Source organism: Herpailurus yagouaroundi, unplaced genomic scaffold (genome assembly GCF_014898765.1).
Source record: "Herpailurus yagouaroundi ecotype Mexico unplaced genomic scaffold, PumYag 29, whole genome shotgun sequence".
In the NCBI taxonomy this organism is placed as follows: Eukaryota; Metazoa; Chordata; class Mammalia; order Carnivora; family Felidae; genus Herpailurus; species Herpailurus yagouaroundi.
In genome coordinates this window covers 97,585,078-97,605,592 of record NW_024412377.1, presented here as the reverse complement: position 1 = coordinate 97,605,592, position 20,515 = coordinate 97,585,078, and the positions used below count along the sequence as shown (strand labels likewise).

Sequence of the window (20,515 nt, the reverse complement as noted above, 5' to 3'; positions counted from 1 at the left end):
ACCTTACTGTAGTTTCAATTTGCATTTCCCTGATGAGTGATGTTGAGCACCTTTTCATGTGTCTTTTGGCTATCTGGGTGTCTTTTTTTGTAGAAATGTCTATTCATATCTTCCGTCCATTTTTAAATTGCATTATTTGTGGGGTTTTTTGTTTGGAGTTGTATAAGTTTGTTATATATTTTGGGTGCTAACTCTTTATTAGATGTGTCATTTGCAGATATCCCATTACATAGGTTGCTTTTTAGTTTTGTTGATTGTTTCCTTTGCTGTGCAGAGGCTATTGATTTATTTATTTTTTGCTTTTATTTGCCTTGCCTCAGGAGACCTATCTAGAAAAATATTGCTGCAGCCAATATTAGAGTGATTACTACCTGTGCCCTCTTCTAGGATTTTTATGGTTTCAGGTCTCACATAAGGTATTTAATCCATTTTGAGTTTAGTTTTGTGTATGGTGAAAGAAAGTGGCCCAGTTTCATTCTTTGGCATGTGGCTGTCCAGGTTTCCCAACACAATTTGTTGAAGAGACTTTATAATCGTTCCTCCTTTGTTAGAGGGTAATTGACCATATAATTGTCGGTTTATTTCTGGATTTTCTGTTTTATTCTGTTGATCTATGTATCTGTTTTTATGCCAGTCCTATACTGTTTTAATTACTACCACTTTGTAATGCAACTTGAAATTTGGGATTGTGGTTAACTCCAGTTTTGTTTTTCATTTTTAAGATGGCTTTGGCTATTTGAGATCTGTATAGTTCCATACAAATTTTAGGATTGTTTGAGTTCTGTGAAAAATGCTGTTGGTATTTTGCTAAGGATTGCATTGAATGTGTAGATTGCTTTGGGTAGTTAAAACATTTTAACAATGTTTGTTTTCCCAGTCCATGAGCATGAAACGTCTTTCCATTTCTTTGTGTTGTCTTCACTTTCTTTCATCAGTGTTTTAATGTTTTTAGAGTACAGGTTTTTACCTCTTTGGTTAGGTTTATTCCTAAGTATCTTATTATTTTTGGTGTGTTGTAAGTGAGATTGTTTTCTTAATTTCTCTTTCTGCTATTTCATTATTATGGTATAGAAATGCAACAGATTTCTGTGTATTGATATTTGTATTCTGCAGCTTGACTAAATTCATTGGTTAGTTATAGTAGTTTTTTGGTGGAGTCTTTAGGGTTTTCTATATAGGGTATCATGTCTTCTGCAAATAGTGAAAGCTTTACTTTTTCCTTACCAATTGGATACCTTTTATTTCTTTTTGTTGTCGATTGCTGTGACTAGGACTTCCCATACTATGTTGAATAAAAGTGGTGAGAGTAGACATCATTGTCTTGTTTGTGATGTTTGGGGGAAAACTTCTCAGTTTTTTCCCATTGAGTATAATGTTAGCTGTGGGCTTTTAGTATAAGACCTTTATTATGTTGAGGTATGTTCCTTCTAGACCTCCCTTGTTGAGGGCTTTTATCATGAATGTATATTGTACTTTGCCAAATGCTTTTTCTGCATCTATTGAGATGATCATTTTTTTATCCTTTTTTTTTAATGATGCGATGTATCACATAGATTGATTTTTTAATATTGAGCTACCCTTGCATCCTGAGAATAAATCCCAGTTGATCATGGTGTATAACTTTTTAAGTAAATTGTTGGATTTGATTTGCTAAAATTTTGTTGAAGATTTTTGCATCTGTATTCATCAGAGATACTGACTTAAAGTTCTCTTTTTAGTGGTGCCTTTATCTGGTTTTGGTATCAGGGATACTGGCCTTCTAGAATGAATTTGAAAGTCTTCCTTCCTTTTGTATTTTTTCAGATAGTTTGAGAAGAATGGGTATTTAACACTTCTTTAAATTCACCTGTGAAATCACCTGGTCCTGGATTTTGGTTTTGTGGGAATTTTTTTGATTACTGATTGAATTTCATTGCTGGTGATTGGTCTGTTCAAATTTTCTTTTTTTTTTTTTTTAAGTTATTTTGTGTGTGAGAGAGAGAAAGTGTGTGCATGTACAAGTGAGGGAAGGGGCAGAGAAAGGAGGCAGGAGAGAATCCCAAGTAGGCTCCCCATTTGTCAGTGCAAGCCCGATATGGGGCTCATTCTGAGATCATGACCTGAGTCGAAATCACCAGTTGGTTGCTTATCTGACAGAGACACCCAGGTGCCCGGTCTATTCAAATTTTCTATTTCTTGCTGCTTTAGCTTTGGTAGGTTATATGTTTCTAGGAATTTATGCATTTAAGTTGTCCAGTTTGTTGGCATGTAGGTTTTCATAGTAGTCTGTCATGATTGTATTTCTGTGGTGTTTGTTGATATTTCTCCTCTTAGTAATTTTATTTGGGTTCTCTCTCTTTTTTGTAAAGAGTCCTCCTTCTATTACTTTTGTAAGTTTCTGTATCTTTATTTCTTGTTTAATCTTTATTATTTCCTTCCTTTTGCTGTGGTTGAGTTTCTTTTTTTTTGTTTTTTTTTTTCTGGCTCCTTAGGTGTAAAGTTAGGTTGTTTGAGATTCTTTTTGCTTCTTAAGGTACGCCAGTATTACTATAAACTTTCCCCTTAGAAGCACTTTTGCTGCATCCCAAAGATTTTAGACCTTTGTGCTTTCATTTTCTTTAGTTTCCATGTATGTTTTTATTTATTTTTTGCTTTCTTGGTTGACCTGTTCATTGTTTAATAGCATGTTATTTAAGCCCCATGTTTTTGTGCTCTTTCCAGATTTTTTCTTGGGGCTGATTTGTAGTTTAATAGTGTTGTGGTCAGAAAAGATGAAGCATGGTATGACTTTCATTTTTTTTTAATTTGTTGAGAGTTTTTTTGGTGGGCTAATATGTAATCTCTTCTGGAGAATGTTCCATGTGCACTTGAAAAGAATATGTAGTCTGCTGTTTTAAGGTGGAGTGTTCTGAATATGTTTGTTAAATTCATACGGTCCAGTGTATCATTCAAAGCCACTGTTTTCCTTTTTGATTTTCTGTGTTGATGATCTGTCCATTGATGCGCTTGGGGTGTAGAAGTCCTCTACTATTACCATATTGTATTACTATTAATTGTTCCTTAATGTTTGTTGTTAACTGTTTTATGTATTTGGATGCTTCCATGTTGGGTGCATAAATATTTATAATTATATTTTCTTGGATTGTCCACTTCATTATTACTTAGGGCACTTTTTTGTCTCTTGTTGCAGTCTTTGTTTTAAAGTCTCTTGTCCGATATAAGTATTTCTACCCTGGCTTTCTTTGTCATCCGTTTGCATGATAAATGTTTGTCTACTCTGCAGGTGTCTTTTGGTCTGAAATGAGTCTCTTGTAAGCACCATATAGATGGGTATTGTTTTTATATCCACTCTGTCACCCTATCCATGCTCTTTGATTAGAGCATTTAGTCCATTTACATTCTAAGTAATTATTGATAGGTATTTATTGCCATTCTTAAATTTATTTTCTGGTTGTTACTATAGATTTTCTTTGATTCTTTCTTCTCTTGGGTGTCTTTCATGGTTTGTTGGCTTTTTTAGTGATTTAGTTGGATACCCCTCTCTATTCTTGCATGTTTATTACTGGATTGTGATTTGTCATTATCATCGCGGTTGTATATGACATTTTCTACATATAGCAGTCTATATTAAGTTGATCACTGCTTAAGTTTAAACCTATTTTTTATTCCTCTCCCTCCCACCTTTCAGGTATATATTGTCATATTTTACATCCTTTTATTTTATGAATCCCTTGACTTATTTTTACAGAAATATTTATTTTTACTGTTTTTGTGCTTTTTATTTTTCATATTCTCATTTAGGGTCTTTCCTTTCCACTCAAAGAGTCCTCTTTAAAATTTCTTGTAGGGCTGGTTTAATAGTCTTTTTGTCTGAGAAACTCTATTTTTATTTTAAGTAGGCTTCACACCCAACATGGAGCCTAATGCAGGGCTTGAACTCATGACCCCAAGATCAAGACCTGAGTTGAGATCAGGAGTCAGACGCTTGACTGACTCCTCCACCAGGTACCCTTGTTGGAGAAACTCTGTGTCTCTTTCGATTCTGAATAGTAGCCTTTCTGGATAGAGTATTCTTGGCTGCAGATTTTTCCCTTTTAGCACTTTGAATATATCATGCAACTTCCTTCTGGCCTGCAGAGTTGCTGCTGAAAAATTTGCTTAAAGCCTATGGGGTTTCCCTTGTATGAAACTGTCTTTTCTCTGGCTGCTTTAAAATTTTTTTCTTTATCCCTACCTTTTGCCATTTTAATTACTATGTGTCTTGGTGTGGACCTCTTTGGTTTCATTTTTTTTTGGGGGGGGGGGTGGATCTCTGTGCCTCCTGGATTTGCATATATGTTTCCTTCCCCAGATAAGGGAAGTTTTCAGTTATTATTTCTTCAGATACATTTTCTTCCCTCTTACCTCTCTCTTCTTCTGAGATCCCTATAATGTGGATGTTATTAGGCTTGATGGAGTTGCTGAGTTCCCTAATAATGTACTCAATTAACATAATTTTCTTTCCTCTCCTTTGCTCAGCTTGATTACTTTCTATTACTCTATCTTCTAGGTCGTTAATTCATTTGTCTGCCTCATCTAGCCTACTATTCTATCCAAGTGTATTTTTAGTTTCATTTATTGTGTTCTATATTTTTGTTTAATGTTTTGTAATGTTTATTTATTTTGGAGACAGAGACACAGAGCACAAGTGGGGGAAGGGCAGAGAATGAGGGAAACACAGAATCCAAAGCAGGCTCCAGGCTCTGAGCTGTCAGCACAGAACCTGACACAGGGCTTGAACCCATGAACCGTGAGAGCTGAAGTCGACACTTAACTGATAGCCACCTAGGCGCCCCTCATTTATTGTATTCTTGATCTCAGGTTCTTTTTTATGTCTGGTTAAGGGTCTCGCTGATATCTCCACTCTTCTCCAGTCCAGTAAGTATCTTTATGATCATTACTTTAAATTCTCTATCAGACATAGTACTTACATCCATTTTGCTTTGATCTCTTGTTGTGGTTTGGTCCTGTTCTTTCATTTGGGAGATATTTCTCTGTCTTCTTATTTTGTTTGACTTTCTGTAGCTGTTCCTGTGTGTTGGGAAGTCAGCTACTTCTCTTGCTCTTAGCGATAACAACCTTATGAAAAAGAGGTCCTGTAGTGCCCTGTAGTACAGTGTCCCCTGTTTCCCAGGGCCTGGTGCTTCAGGGCTTGTTTGCTCTGTGTTTTGTTTGTGCTCTGCTGTTGAATCTTGGTTTCTTTTTCCTTCAGTCCAGTTGTTTGTTGATGCTGTCTTTACTTCTTATGAGTAGCAAGGTGTGCAGTGGTCTTGTTGTGAAATTACACTGCCTGCTGGAAATGAGGTCCTGTGCAACAGGTGGTTTAGCACATGTGTTATTGGCAGAGTTTGCCCCACGCCTGGGGGGGGGGGGGGTCTTGTAGCACCAGCACTCAGGAGCATGACTAGGAAGCGCTGATCTGCTGAAGCATACGTGGCAGGGCTTGGCATAAGCAAGTTAGGTAGCATGAATCTACACAGTACTGGTTTCCACAGATGGCCGTTGTTTATGCTGGGGGACAGGGGAGGAAAATGGCACCTGCTAGCTCCTTTGTTCCTGGAGGGGTCTCCCCGTGATCCTTGTCTCTCCAGGCCATGTTCTGAGATGAGCAAATCATTGTATCTTGTCTGCCCCTGGCATTTTTCAAATTGCTGGTTCTGCAGTGCATCTGCATGGCTGTTTTTCGTGCCGTCTTTCTTAGGGCAGGGACTCTGTCTCCTAATGCCTAGAGCCCAGCATGCCGAGTTTTTAAATTCTAGGTTTTAAGTCCTGTTGGTTTTAAGAACTAATGGAATTTCAAAGGCACATATGGAGATTTGTCCTCCCTGTTGGCAGCCTCCCTAGTGTGAAAGTCTGTTTTCTGCTCTTCTCTGCGCCACTGGCTCCTTCTCCACTGTGGCTGGCTGCCATCCCTTTTGCTCCCAGGCTGTGTCTTCACGCTTTATACCTTCTTAGATGTGGCCTCTTCCCTGCCTTTAGTTGTGGAGTTTGTTCTGCCAGTCCTTGGGTTGTTTCCTGGGTTGTTTCTACTGATAGTGTGATCTGGTTGTATCTGTGGGAGGATCCAAACTTTGGGTCCTCTTACTCTGCCGTCTTCCCAGCCAATCTCTCCTATTTACTTTTTAGGGCCCTGGCAAATAGCTTTCTTTGGTTGAAAGAGTTAACAATTACCCTTGGTGTAAATTATTCAGTTTAGTGCTATCTGTATTTTACTAAAAAATTCTTAAATGTTTTTTTGTTTTGTTTTGTGTTTTTACATGTGGTATTCTGGAGGGGAGAGTGTGGTTTAGTGGTAAAGGTAGCAGTCAGGTTGAAGAATTGAGGAATGAGTGAATTTGAGAAAATGGGAGATGAAGAGCCTAAGTAGTACTTTACCATACACTAGAGGAGGAAGAGAGGAATTCTTGGCATTTCGAGTTTTGTTGGTGTTAGGCCTTTTGAAAGATGTTAAAGTTGAATACCTGTCTTACATAATTTGTCCTTTTCTTAACGTTCCTAGCCTCCACCAGGCACTGTGAAAATGCCTAATGTACCTAGTACACAACCAGCAATAATGAAACCAACAGAGGAACATCCAGCCTATACACAGATTGCAAAGGTTAGTTCATGTTACAGTGTAAATTTGTATTGGAAATTAAAGTATCAGTAACATCTTCAGAGCAAAAGAATTCTTTATATGTTGCCTTATTTAATTTTAACTTTCTTTTCAATATGTGTGAGCTAGTAACATTTGCTTTATTCTGTTATTACCAGTTACTGAATTCATAGATCTTCTTGGTGTACAGTTTGTTTAGGGAAAGTTTTATTGCCTCTGGTTTCGTTTTTTAATGCCTAGTACTATTATAGTACCGATGATACTATAATTGGAAGTATAATGTTGTATAGTATAATGATACTATAATTGGAGGTATAATGTTGGAAGAGAGTTACCATGGCTAAACAAAGGACAGTGATTGGAAGCAGCAGGTGGCAAAAATATGAGAAAAAAGGAGACGAATAGGATACCTCATTTTACATAAAAGCAGATGGAGTTACAAACCAGACTTTCTTAATCCTATCCTTCTTTCATCTCATTGTCTTTTAAAATAGAAGATGTTATACATATTCTTGCATTGGGAACTGTATGTACCATTTAAGCAATTCTTAAGAGGCAATTCAGTTGTCATTTTTTCCATTTTTTTCCAGTTCCCTTTGTTCTTCATTCTCATTTAGGCACAGAGGTCACCTTAATTTTATTTTCCCAATTACCTTAGGACTCTGACTAATCTTATTGAGAGAATTTTGTCCTGTCCTAATGTGTCCCACATTCTCACTGATGGTTTTCATAACCAAAAGACCCAAAATGAGCCAAGTATCTCCATAATATTTTCTGAAACTATAACCTTGAGCGAATTACTGTATTTTGGAAGAGCATTTGAATTAAGTTTCTAGCATTGTACAGTTGTACTCTTGATCTTGGGGTTGTGATTTTAAGCCCAATGTTGGGTGTAGATATTACTAAAAAAAATAATAAATAAACTTAAAATTTTCTAAGATTGTAGAGGGAGAGATAGTAGATAGCATAGCAGTGTTACAACTCTAAAAACCTATTCATGTGTTGATTTTTATTATTACTATTTTTTAAGGAACATGCCTTGGCCCAAGCTGAACTTCTTAAGCGCCAAGAAGAACTAGAAAGAAAAGCAGCAGAATTAGATCGTCGAGAACGAGAAATGCAAAATCTCAGTCAACATGGTAGTATCCAAAGAAGTTTGAAATGAAAATAACTTAAACACTTTAAATAATGCTTGTGCTAGCTCTAAGTCCTTTGGTTTGTGGATAAAGCCATGCCCTATTTTCCTGTTGTAGCAAGATCAGAAAGCAAATTTCTACTTGTTGCTTTGTAGCTTTCTGATATTGGCTGATTTACATAGTCTTTTGATTAAAACACTGTTGGCCTTATAACACAGAAAGTGAATGTGAATATGATAATTTTGGGTTTTAGCCAGGAGCCTGATTCTGTACTTGGGCCCTTGTTGAGTCTGTTGAAGTTTTGTAAGTACCTGGAAGTGTGCCCTAAATTTGACTCTTAACTTCTTGTTTAGTCAGTCCAGTTTCGAATTATCTGCCCCAGTCCTCACAAGTATAACTTATCTGTCAAATTGTGTTTAAAAAATGTTTGGTGTGGGGCTCAGTTGGTTAAGTGTTGGTCTTTGGCTCAGGTCATGATCTCGTGATTCGTGGGTTTGAGCCCCACGTTGGGCTTTGTGCTGACAGCTCAGAGCTTGGAGCCTGCTTCGGATTCTCTGTCTCCTTCTCTGTCTGCCCCTCCCTGCTCATGCTCTGTCTCTCAAAAATAAATAGATGTTAAAAAAAATTTTTTTTAAATGTCTGCTGTGACTCTGGGAAGCATTGGGGTTCTCGATGATGCCAAGGAAGTAAGTGATGAATTGATCATTTGCTGTGAAATCTAGACTGTGAGTATCAAAAGCCACTTCAAGGGAATATCTTAGGGAAAGATAGCAGTGTCTGACTAAGAAGGGTTGAAGAGCTAGACAGATCATTGGTATTATGTCTAGGATAGTGGTAGAATAACAGGGCTAGGTCAACAACAATATACTGAACTATCTCTTCCTTATCTTAGAATGTGTAACCCTAAGTCCGGAAAGACAGTGTAAGCTTTCACTCATATGTGGAATTTAAGAAGCAAAATCAGTAATCATAGGGGTAAAAAAAGAGAGGAAAACCAAGGAACAGGCTCAACTGTGGAGAACAAACTGATGATTACCAGAGGGGAGGTAGAGGAGGGGATGGGTTGGGTATGTGGTGGGGATTAAGGAGTGCACTTGTGATCAGCACCGGGTGTTGTTTGGAAGTGTTAAACCACCTAATTGTACACCTGAAACTAATACTGCACTGTATGTTAACTCACAAATTTAAATAAAAATTAAAAATATAGTGGTCTTGGAATATCAAAAAAAAAATTGTAAGTCTAGGACCTTGTGAGGACACATTCATCCTTGGCCGTTTTGTTGATGGCAACATTAGAGATAATATCTATAAAATGAGAAACTAAAGGTTTATTTGAGATCAGTGTATCTGAAATACCTGTAATAAAATCTGTCCTTTGTCCTTGGTATTGACTAATACAAGTTATTTCTCTGAGAGCTATTTTAGTAAAGATAGTCAAAAAGAGTGGGAAATTAAAAGTTAGACTTGGCAGTGTGCTTTACATGTAAGTACTTACCATCTATTAACTCGTTTAATTATCATTGTTATTCCCTGAAGGGTGGTATAATTGATATTCTATTGTTATTTCTACTCTGAAATTTATGAAGAAACATAAGATTTTATAGATGTAGAAAGTCTTTAGAAGTTTAAGGTGCCCAAGACCCCCTAGCCAGTAAGTGACTAGGCACTTATGTTTTTGGATCCTAGTTCTTCTATTACTATTCACTGCTGCTCTCAACTAGTATGAGACTTGTATGAGAAATGTATACGAAATTGGAAAAAAATTAGGAACAGTGCAGACAAGTTGGGAAGAATAAGACATAGGTCATTCTTTTTTTCCACTGTAAAATTTTCTTAGTCTATATAAAGTGTATAAAATCTAATGTTCACAAATTATGGCATATAATATCTAAAATGAGAAGTGGCCTTTAGGTGCTATTTTTACCTTCTGTTGTTAATGTTTTGACTTCTTGCTTTAATTTTGTTTTTTTTATTCCTCCCACCACTTCCCAAGCCCTGTTTTCAATTTCATTTCTTTATATAGACATATTTTCCCTCCTCATAGCTTGAATTTTTTTTTCCTCTAGGTTTTTGAAGGTGCTATATAATTCCTGAGCTTCCTTTTCTTGACTGTTTCATGTTTTCTCCTAGTTCCTTGGTTTTCTTACATGTATGGTTTGAATGTTACTTTTTCAGACTTCGAGACTTCTAGATTTGATTCTTTAGCAGTAGTGAATCTTGTGTTTCTTCATGGAGTTAATAGTAGAAAACTCAAAAAAAAAATAGTAGAAAACTCAAAAGATTCAGAAGCTGGTCTTCCTTCTCCACATGGGCTAGGAATTATATTCAAAGACTTAAGATGCTGAGGAGGAAATTGTAGATCTTTAAAAACTGCATGGACTTCACATGAGAGCCAGACTCTTAGGATTTTGAAATAAGTCTGTTTTTAGGGTAGAGTCACAGTGTATGTCTTGGTGCTCGTTTTGTTTCTTGTGTCAACTGTACATAAATGGTTCCTGCTAAATGCTATATGACACTGGAAAAGTATTTTACCATCTAATGTTTTCTAAAGTGGTACTTTGTGAACTTTTTTTAAAGAAGATTTTATTTTTAAGTGATCTCTACACCTAATGCTGGACTTGAACCCACAACCCTAGATCAAGAGTCAGGTGCTGTACTGACTGAGCCAGCCAGGTGCCCCTACTCTGGGGAAATTTTTAAAAATGCAAAGCTTGGCTTTCAAAGTTGTATGAATAGAGGATTGTAGAGATGTAGTATTAGATCTGTAAAACATTTATTAAAAGAACAGATAATTTTCTTTATTATGAAACTAAAGAGTCACACATATTTGTCCTAATTTAAATTTTATTTTTACTTTGCAGGCAGAAAAAATAATTGGCCACCTCTTCCTGGCAATTTTCCTGTGGGACCTTGTTTTTATCAGGATTTTTCTGTAGACATTCCTGTAGAATTCCAGAAGACAGTAAAGATTATGTACTACTTATGGATGTGTGAGTATACAATAATTATTTACTTGTTCAACAGAGTTCATGTTTTATTGTCAAAAACTACCTTTTTTGGAATTTGTATATTAAGGATATTATTATAAACAGGTCTTTTTCTATAGCTCTTAATTTTCAGAGTGGAACACACTTAGATACCTCAAAATTGCAATTTATGTGACATTCTAAGCTAAGGAGAACTGGCATTCTTTTGAGGAAAGGACTTCTCTGTCACATATATAGTATTTCTTGAGGTAAAAGGAATAGGTGCAAAATACTATATAGATAATATTTGTTTTAGAAAATTATGTCTACTATTTTTATACAAATGAAGGCCATTTAAAAATTCTGTTGAAGCGTTAGGACTATTTTTAAAAGGGCCTTAAAGTATTAGAATATTAGAACTTTTCTTAGAGCTTTGAGCACAGTTTACTTTTCATTTTTAGGTGGTTATAAGCACTTTTATTATTGGAAGTACCTAGTTAATGTAGGATATTTTACTGAATAGAACATTAGGACATAGGTTTTAGGCTGTGATGCTCGCATTGCTTTGAGTATAACTACAACTTATGGAATACTCAAAATGTCAAGCTGTTAACAATTTGTTCTGTGTACACAGAATTCCCACTTACTCTGTTTCACTTTTTTTTTTTTTTTTAATTTTTTTTTCAACGTTTATTTATTTTTGGGACAGAGAGAGACAGAGCATGAACGGGGGAGGGGCAGAGAGAGAGGGAGACACAGAATCGGAAACAGGCTCCAGGCTCTGAGCCATCAGCCCAGAGCCTGACGCGGGGCTCGAACTCACGGACCGCAAGATAGTGACCTGGCTGAAGTCGGAGGCTCAACTGACTGCGCCACCCAGGCGCCCCACTCTGTTTCACTTTTATTCCAAACGTTAGTCTAAGCCCCATTTAATACTATGTTAGTAGGACAGGTATAGCTGTCATGAACTTTCACCTGCCTAACTGTTGGGTTAATGGATAATTTGTAGTGTACATTCTTGATGGAGGAAATTTATGTGTTAGTATGTTATTAGGGAACTTTTTTCCCCCTCCCCTAAATAAACGAGACCATTTTCCTCAAAATCTTTAGGAGCATTCTTCACATAGGTGAAGTTGCTTTGGACTGTGAGTAGCGGTTTCTTACGGATACTACCTTCTTAACTCTTAGTTTCTCTTTGAAATTTCATTGTTGTAGTATCTTTTGCTAAATCCCCAGTGTCCATAGTGTTATATACTTTTAATACTAAAGGTTTTGGTTTTGTATGTGTATGTATAAACAGATCATGTATTTTATTTATTCAATATATAATATATGCATTTATTTAATAATTAGTTTTTAATGGGCAGACATTGGCCTAGCATTTTTAGGTATAGGTTCTGTGACTTAGTGGAAAAACATAGTTTGGATGGGAGAGGTGGGGGTTGGAAGAATATTCTGCAAGGAATTTGGTAAATAGAGATTGAATGGGAAAGGTGATTAATTTTAACTGAGTGGCTAACTAAAGTGCTAGTTGTTTAGAGTTAGGCGTGTTTTGTTTTATAAATTTATCACTTTCTGAGGTTTTTAGAAGTAATACAGTATCTCTTAATCCTGTTGAGCTGACAGATCTCTTAACTTTATTTAAAGAGGACTCATTATATGAAGAAGCATCTAGAAACATCTAGTACCAGCTCAGTAATCTTTTTAGATTTCATAGAATGGAGATACTTTTAATAAGCTATTTTCAAGTAGTGTCAACCTGTTAATGATTTCAGAGTTGACTAGTGCTTTCACACTGTAGTAGTAATTATAATGAAAGAGAACATTTATTGAGGATTTATTTGTGCCAGGAACACTGCAAATCACTTTGTATACATGATGTTATTAACTCCTAACTATACTGTGAAACAGGTACTGTATTATCTAGTTTTATGGATAAGGAAACCAAAGCTTGGAGAATTTGAGTAACTTGTTCAAGATTACACAGAAATTAGGGTGGCAGTTGGATAGCTTGATTCTAGAGTCCAGAATATAGAATTCAGTGTTAGGCCACCTACAAAGTACCAAAATGAAGACGTAATTCACATTTTAAACCCAAATAAGATGAAGATATACTTTGAAAGGTTCTTTTCTTGAAACAAATAATTTTACTCTATAAAGGTATTGAAGCAATTAGAATGATCACATGAAATGAATCTTAACCTTTTTGAGTATATTCTTGAATTAAAAAAAAAAAGGAAAACAAGTCCTTCATTTTTTTTTTTTTAATTTATTTATTTTTGAGAGAGACAAAGATGGTGTGAACGGGGGAGGGCAGATAGAGAGGGAGACAGAATCCCAAGCAGGCTCTATGCTTATCAGCACGGAGCCTGATGTGGGGCTTGAACTCATGAAACCAAGAGATCATGAGCTGAGCCAAAACCAAGAATCAGACGCTGAACCAACTGAGCCACCGAGGTGCCTCATCAAGCCTTTTAAAGTTCAGTTAGTGAAGATAATTATCCTGTTTAAAAGCTGTTTATGTTAGGTGTCTATGTTGTAAGGCAGAGCTTATCAAGAAGTGTATTGTTGGGGTACCTGGGTGGCTCAGTTGGTTTAGTGTCTGACTTGAGCTCAGGTCGTGAACTCCCAATTCATGAGTTTGAGCCCCATGTCAGGGTCTGTGCTAACCCTCCAGGTTAGGGCCTGGAGCCTACTTCACATTCTCTGTCTCCCTCTCTCTCTGCTCCTCCCCTGTTCGTTCTCTCTCTCTCTCTCTCTCTCTCTCTCTCAAAAATAAACATTAAAAAAATATATATTGCAGTGATAGTTGTAAATTTAGGTCCACCAATAGCAGATTTGAGTGCTTAATAAAGCGTATAAAAATAATGTATGAAGTAGAGTCATTCAACTTGGAAATCATGTAAAGAAAATGCCCGAAAAGCTTCTTTAAATGTTACATGTACACCTGGAATTCACCAAGTGGATTGGAATGGGATTGAAATTAGGAATATAGAGTCATGTATTTCACATTGCCTTGCCTTTCTATATATTTTCGTGATCACTGTATAAGTGGACTGATTGTTTAGTAAGTAGGCCTGAACATTTTACTTTATTTTGGGATACAAATAAGTGATTTATTTATCATGGTTTTTGGTTACTGTGAAACATTCAGAAAAAAATTTTAATAGATTGCCAAAAATTAAATTATATTTGATCTATATTTGGAAGAATTTTTATGAACTTTAAATACACATATCCATATTGTTTCTTTCTTTAAGTGAATTAGGAGATAAAACTTTAAAAATTATTTCTCTTAAGATTGAAATTTAAATTAAAGTGTTGTGAATATTTCAAACTTTTCTTAGGCAGTTGGATGCTCTTTAGTGTTAAAAATAATAATTTTCCATTTCATGGTATTTTAAAATCTGCTTTTAAGCCATTGACAGAACAGCTTTTATTTTGAACCAAAAGGTCTTGAGTAAATTTATAAGTAAGCTAGCTTTTCTGAGTTAGAAATCCTAATGGTAATAAAGTTAATTTTGAATAGTTTTCTCTGTGTAATAGAGCAGAGTGGAGGCTTTTTTTTCTTTATTTTGAGAGAGAGAGTGTGAGCGAGGGAGAGACAGAAAGAGGGAGAGAGAGCATCCCAACTAGGCTTCACATTCAGCGCAGAGCCCGACGTGGAGCTTGATCCCATGAACCATGAGATCATGACCTGAGCTGATATCAAGAGTGGAACACCTAAATGACCGAGCCAACCAGGTGTCCCTGGAATTTAATTTTTATTTATTTACTTATTTATTTAATGTTTAAAAATCATTGTTTAAATGTGTAATTTTGAGAGAGAGTAAGCCAGCGAGCAGTGCTCATTTGTGTGTGGAGGAGGGCCAGAGAGAGAGGATAAGAGAATCCCAAGGAGGCTCTGTGCTGTTAGTGCAGAGCTCAAAGCAGGGCTGGATCTCTTGAACCCGTGAGATCATGACCTGAGCAGAAGTCAAGAGTTGGACGCTTAACTGACTAAGCCATCCAAGCGCCCCTATAATGGAATTAGAAATGTGGAAGAGCTCCTGTTTATCTTCAGATGAGAAATGGAAACAGAGGTTGATTAGCTCATTAGTTTATCTCTATAACCTAGGTGTCTTTACTTTTCTGCTAGCGCTCTTACTGTAGAGTTTGTGTATTTATCTAGTTGTTAAGGCAAATTCAGAGGCATACCGGGATGTATGTTTTTATCTTGTTTTATTATGTTTAAAAAAAACATTTAAAAGATTTTAAAGTTTTTATTATAAGTTGAGATTTTCATATTTAGATTTACTAGCTTATTTATTTTTTAGTGTTTGTTTATTTTGAGAGAGTCAGAACTCGAGTGGAGGAGGGGCAGAGAGAGAAGAAGAGAGGGAGAATCCCAAGAAGGTTCCACAGGGTTCAGTGTGCAGAGAGAGTGAGGCACAGGGCTCCAGCTCACAAACTGTGAGATCATGACCTGAGCCACGATCAAGAGTCAGATGCTTAACTGACTGAGCTATTCAGCCACCCCTCGTTTATTTTTAATTCAAGTAGTAGCGTGTTGGCATATTTTTGTTGTATTGGTAGTTTACACTGAACATTATTTTAACTTTTGAAAAAAATGTATTTCCTTTAATGCAGCCTGTGAATAAATTTTTTAAATCCTTTTAAAAAGTTACTAATTATAGGGGCGCCTGGGTGGCGCAGTCGGTTAAGCGTCCGACTTCAGCCAGGTCACGATCTCGCGGTCTGTGAGTTCGAGCCCCGCATTAGGCTCTGGGCTGATGGCTCAGAGCCTGCAGCCTGTTTCCGATTCTGTGTCTCCCTCTCTCTCTGTCCCTCCCCTCCTGTTCATGCTCTGTCTCTCTCTGTCCCCAAAATAATAAACATTGAAAAGAAAAAAAATAAAAAAATAAAAAAAAAATAAAAAGTTACTAATTATAACGGGTAAATGTAGTTCTTTAGGATCAAAGCATAGTTACATGATACACTCTTTGGTTTAGGTCTGTCAGGAAATGTAATTTTTAACAACATATAAAAAGAGTTTTCCATTGACTGTGTTGAGTAAAAGAAAGGTCTGCCACAGCAGCTGAAATGCATTATGGTATACCTTTAAAAAATTTTTTAAATCCTCTACCAAAACATCATTTTTACCCCAGCACTTGGAAAAATGGATAATTCTATGAAGATGAATAATCCTTAGAAATCGACTATATAGTCCCTGATATTACTACTGTATTAGTGTTTTCAATTCAGTGATTCTAATGAATTTTATTGCTTGAAAATTTTATAACGAGATTGCACAGGGCACTTGTCAAGTTTTCATTCTTTTGTCTACTCTGGGAGGAGTCTGCAGCCCCACTGTGTAAAAATGTAATTCTTAGTGTAGTAGGATCTTTTTCCTCCCAAGACCTGGTTCTTTTCCTGGCAAGGCCTTGAATCAGCAGACACAGCACATGGTTCCTTCTCAAGGAAGAATCCCACAAGGTACTGCTTCTCTTGTAATGGCCCATTAGGAGAGGGACAAAAGAATTTTTAGGACTTTTTATCCTGTGTATACTGTTTGCAAATCAAAAGTGTAAGAAACAGCAATGTTTTGAAAAATACTAAATGGAAACATGGGGTAGAATACAATTTGCTCTTGGAAGAATTTTTTCATTTACAATTTTTGTTGAATTAATTAATAAATGGAATGTAAACATTTTTCTATTTTTTTTTTTTGATTCCACAGTCCACGCTGTAACACTGTTTCTAAATATCTTCGGATGCTTGGCTTGGTTTTGTGTTGATCCTACAAGAGGGGTTGATTTTGGATTGAGTATCCTGTGGTTCTTGCTTTTTACTCCTTGTTCATTTGTCTGTTGGTACAGACCACTTTACGGAGCTTTCAGGTAAAATGTGTGTATTTTAAAATATACTCTTTAAAACTTGTGAAGTAAATAGTTTGTAATTAACCTTACATATTTTGAGAAGGCAAATTGACACGTTTTCATTAAAATTTTTATTGTATAACATACATTCAGATAAGTCCATATATAACATGCTTCTGTAGTCATTAGGTTTTGTGAATCACAAAATACCATTCATTTCTCCCACTTGAGAAAAAGATCAATCATGAAAATAAATGCAGGATAAATAAGAGTAGTCTTATATCTCAACATTTGTATTCTATTCCGTATGATACATGTGACTTTAAGGAAGATTTTGCTCTTTTTTCCCCTTCAAAAAAAAAAAAACACAAGTGGTGATTTACAGTCTGATTCTTAAATGAACCTATGTAAGGTCAGTATACATAGGATATTTAACGTAAGTCACTTTCACCTAGTAAGTGAAATTTTACCTAACAAGGTCATTATTTTTCCTGTGTAAATTCATTTCAGCTTTTCAAAAGGCAGCCACATTTGAAAACAATTAAGATTATAAGATTAAGTATAATATTTTGCATGATATATTTTAATTAATGGTTAGGATTAACGTTTCCAAAATGCTTGTTCTATGAGATGTTCATAGGTGTTGCTGAAAAAAGGGACTCATTAGCTTAAGTTTGGAAAAACTGGAAAATAAAATTTATTCATTTTGGATTTCTTAGATTCTTTTAAGAGCCTAGTGTGGTTTGTGATTTGACTATGAAACCATTATTATTATTATTATTTTTTTTTTTTGTGGAACACCTTGTTGAACTATTGCTTTAAGAAATAAACACTGGGAAGTGCTGATTTAGATAAACGTTCTGTATGAGTCCATATACTCAATCATTTATCAACTTATTTTTGAGTAAACTTGTTTGTAAGTAATGAACCTTTTTCAGCTCTCAAGAATGAGGGTTGGCATTATTAGGAAATATGTATATATTGTGCAGTTATTAGGAAAATGTATGTATTGTGCAGATGTTATACTGGAGAAATTGGGGGGCCACATTCAGTTGTTTTTTGTTTTTTGTTTTCCATTTTAACATAGAATTTCTTTGATTAACCAGAGTGTGTATTCCTTCTGCATGGAATTAGAAACACAGACATGTAAACAGATGGGGGTGAAAAAACAACTCAGAAGGAAAAGGGAGAAGATGAGGGAATTTGGAGAGAAAGGGGATTATTTAACAGAAAACTAAAATGGTTAAAAATGGAATGAAAGGAAGAAAATAGATGGAAGGAGGAAAAGGAGGAAAGAATCTTTGGATACATTGGAATATGGGAGCTTGGTTAAATGGGGAGAGGTGACCTCTCTGGATGTCGGTTGGGGAGGGAAAAAAAAAGAAACTGTTTACTCTTTCCATGATATAGGAAGAGAGTTACTGTTGCTCTCTTCCTTGTTACCTAAGCCTGGCTCACAAGGTTTTTAAATTTTTTGACATCTGGCTTTGGCTTCTGCCAGCCTACTTCCATCACATTACTAAGGTATTTGTAATGATGCTGGTGGGTAGGAATGGAATTGTCTTTGAGACTTTAAAAGTGATGTGAGACTAATGACTTTGGATTTTAAACCTTCTATGATTAATGTAGCCAAAGCAAACTACTAAAAGTTAGCTTTCTGCCTTTTATTACTTGAAGTCATTTGGTTCCTTTTCTTTGCTTTCTTTGCTAGTTGAAGTAAAAATGCTTTGTGGAACATTTTTACTTCTGTCATTACTAATCTGTAGGTTAAGTTCTTAGCTGCATCTCAGTCCTTTAGAGTTTATTCCACATATGTTAATTATCTAGGTTTTATGTTCAGAGCAGAACTGAGAGGAATAATACTTAATAGGGAAAGTTGAGATTAAAGTATTTTGAATCATTAGGATACCTTCTCAGTATGTAACTTTGGCATTTCTTTCATCCAGATTGCCAAGTGTTTCTGAGCCAAAGTCTTTCCTGCAGTTTCTGACAGATCTTTCCTTTAAATGTGAAAATCTCAAACCCAGATACATTAGATATGATTACTGATATTAAATATATGGCTTTAAATAGACTTTACCTTTCACATAAATGCTTTGAGATCAGTTTTGACAGGGATTATTGCCTTTGAGAAAGGGCAGAGTCAATATGCAAGTGTTTCATATTTTGTTTCAAGACTGATTAAGAAATGAAAACAAGCATCTGAGCATATTATGTAGGTCTATAGAAAATGGGTAACTAATACTTTTTAGGCCAAGCTCACATGTTTTTCAAAAGAAGATGTTATTGAAAGCTTTTAGTTTTCATTAATCAGACTCTAAAGTGGAGCTAATGTGCTTTTTAAAAGTTTTCAAGTTTTACTCTTCACTGGCTAATGATATTTTTGCCTCTTCTGCCATAAAATTATTTAAATATCTACTGAATTTTATTCCTTTAGGTTTCTCTAGAAGTGAAGAAAAGAATAGCAGTATGAAAAATATGTCAGGGACTGATTTTAGAATAAACCAGTCATTACAGACATACAAGTTAGGGGGCATTAGGTTTGAGAATGTGACCAGATTTATTTTTAAGTTGTGCAGTGAATTGATTTTTTTCATGTAGACGATGGTAACTCTAAGTATTGAGAGTAACTGTTAGCTTTGTGGTGGAGTGCTAAAAATAACTAGAGGACATATCAGGAAGTCTTTATATCTAGAATGCAATAGAAATGTTGTCCCTTACTCAGTTGGAGTTGGATTTTTAATTGCCATTTGTGGTTTATCTCTTTTGCTTCCCTGTTGACTCACAGAGTAAAAGTAAATAATTCAGTATCAATAAATTTCTTTATAAAGGTTAACAATTAAGTTTGTTATCAAGAATTTGTTGTAATTTGTTTAATAATACAATGGCTAAGTATATTAACTCTGAGAAGAAAAATATAATTGTTTTAACTGAATTATAAAATGCCTTTAGGTTGAATTAAAGTATTTGATAATACTCTTAAAGCCCAATGGAAAATTTAAATCTGCATTTAAGTGATTATATCCAGTAATCACATATAATAAATTATACTGATAATTACATATAATTTTAAAATGTGATAAAGGTAGACTCTACTTAGCAACAGTCATCATTTAATTGGTTATTATGCTTGAGAAGTTGGTTTTCCAGTGTCATCTGAGCTTCTGTTTCAGTATTTCATTTTCAGGCTCATTATTGAATTCACTGGATTCTTTCAGAGAGCTATTTATATTAAAATACATAACATTTTCCAACTGCTTTACAGTCATGAAATATCCTAAGGTTAAATAAATCATCCCTTGAACATTGGCCATATACTAAGCTGAAGATAATAAAGAAGACATGCTACTTTGCCCCTAGAAATGTATAATATAAATGATTTAAAAGTAGGCTTTTCTGAAACTTTGGCTAGCAAAATTTATATATAAAAATTGGATGATATTCAATACCCCCCCAAATACTTGAATTCTAAAGGAATTTAATACTGGTGACATACCTTATGATATATCTCAACATAGAAGATCAGGTAATTTCAAGTTAGTCTTCTTCGATTACCTTTTCGAGGATTTAAGTTTTTAATAGATATTTTTGTCTGAAACTGGGGAAAAAAACCAACAACCCTGCTTTTATTGGCCTCATTGGAATAGAATGTTCATGAAAAAGATGGTTTTCAAACTGTATAAAATATTATTCTGTATGACTTACCTTAGTTTTCCACTAAGAAGATAGTTTTACTGATATGCTTGTAGGACTTAGTCCTTCCATAAGGTTATCCTTCTGCCTGAATCTGAAGGACAGTGTAGAGAAGTCTCAAATATATTTGCTTTTAAAAGTTAAGTTTATTAGCTGTCAGAATTAAATCTAGAATTATCATTTACATATTAAAAAGATTGTAACTTTGTTTTTAATTTTAGGCTTCCACAAATGACTAAGCATTATATA

At 35.2% G+C, this 20,515-nt stretch overlaps 1 protein-coding gene across 2 annotated transcripts in view; it reads left to right on the top strand.

Annotated features, from left to right (window-relative positions):
- The window catches only part of SCAMP1 (secretory carrier membrane protein 1), a 138,397-nt gene that overhangs the window by 52,912 nt on the left and 64,970 nt on the right, over nucleotides 1–20,515 (top strand). For both annotated transcript variants that reach the window (XM_040450118.1, XM_040450108.1), the window contains 4 exons: nucleotides 6,518–6,616; nucleotides 7,644–7,752; nucleotides 10,611–10,739; nucleotides 16,435–16,594. In XM_040450118.1, the coding sequence (XP_040306052.1) occupies nucleotides 6,518–6,616; nucleotides 7,644–7,752; nucleotides 10,611–10,739; nucleotides 16,435–16,594 (497 nt within the window). The remainder of the gene's footprint in view (nucleotides 1–6,517; nucleotides 6,617–7,643; nucleotides 7,753–10,610; nucleotides 10,740–16,434; nucleotides 16,595–20,515) is intronic.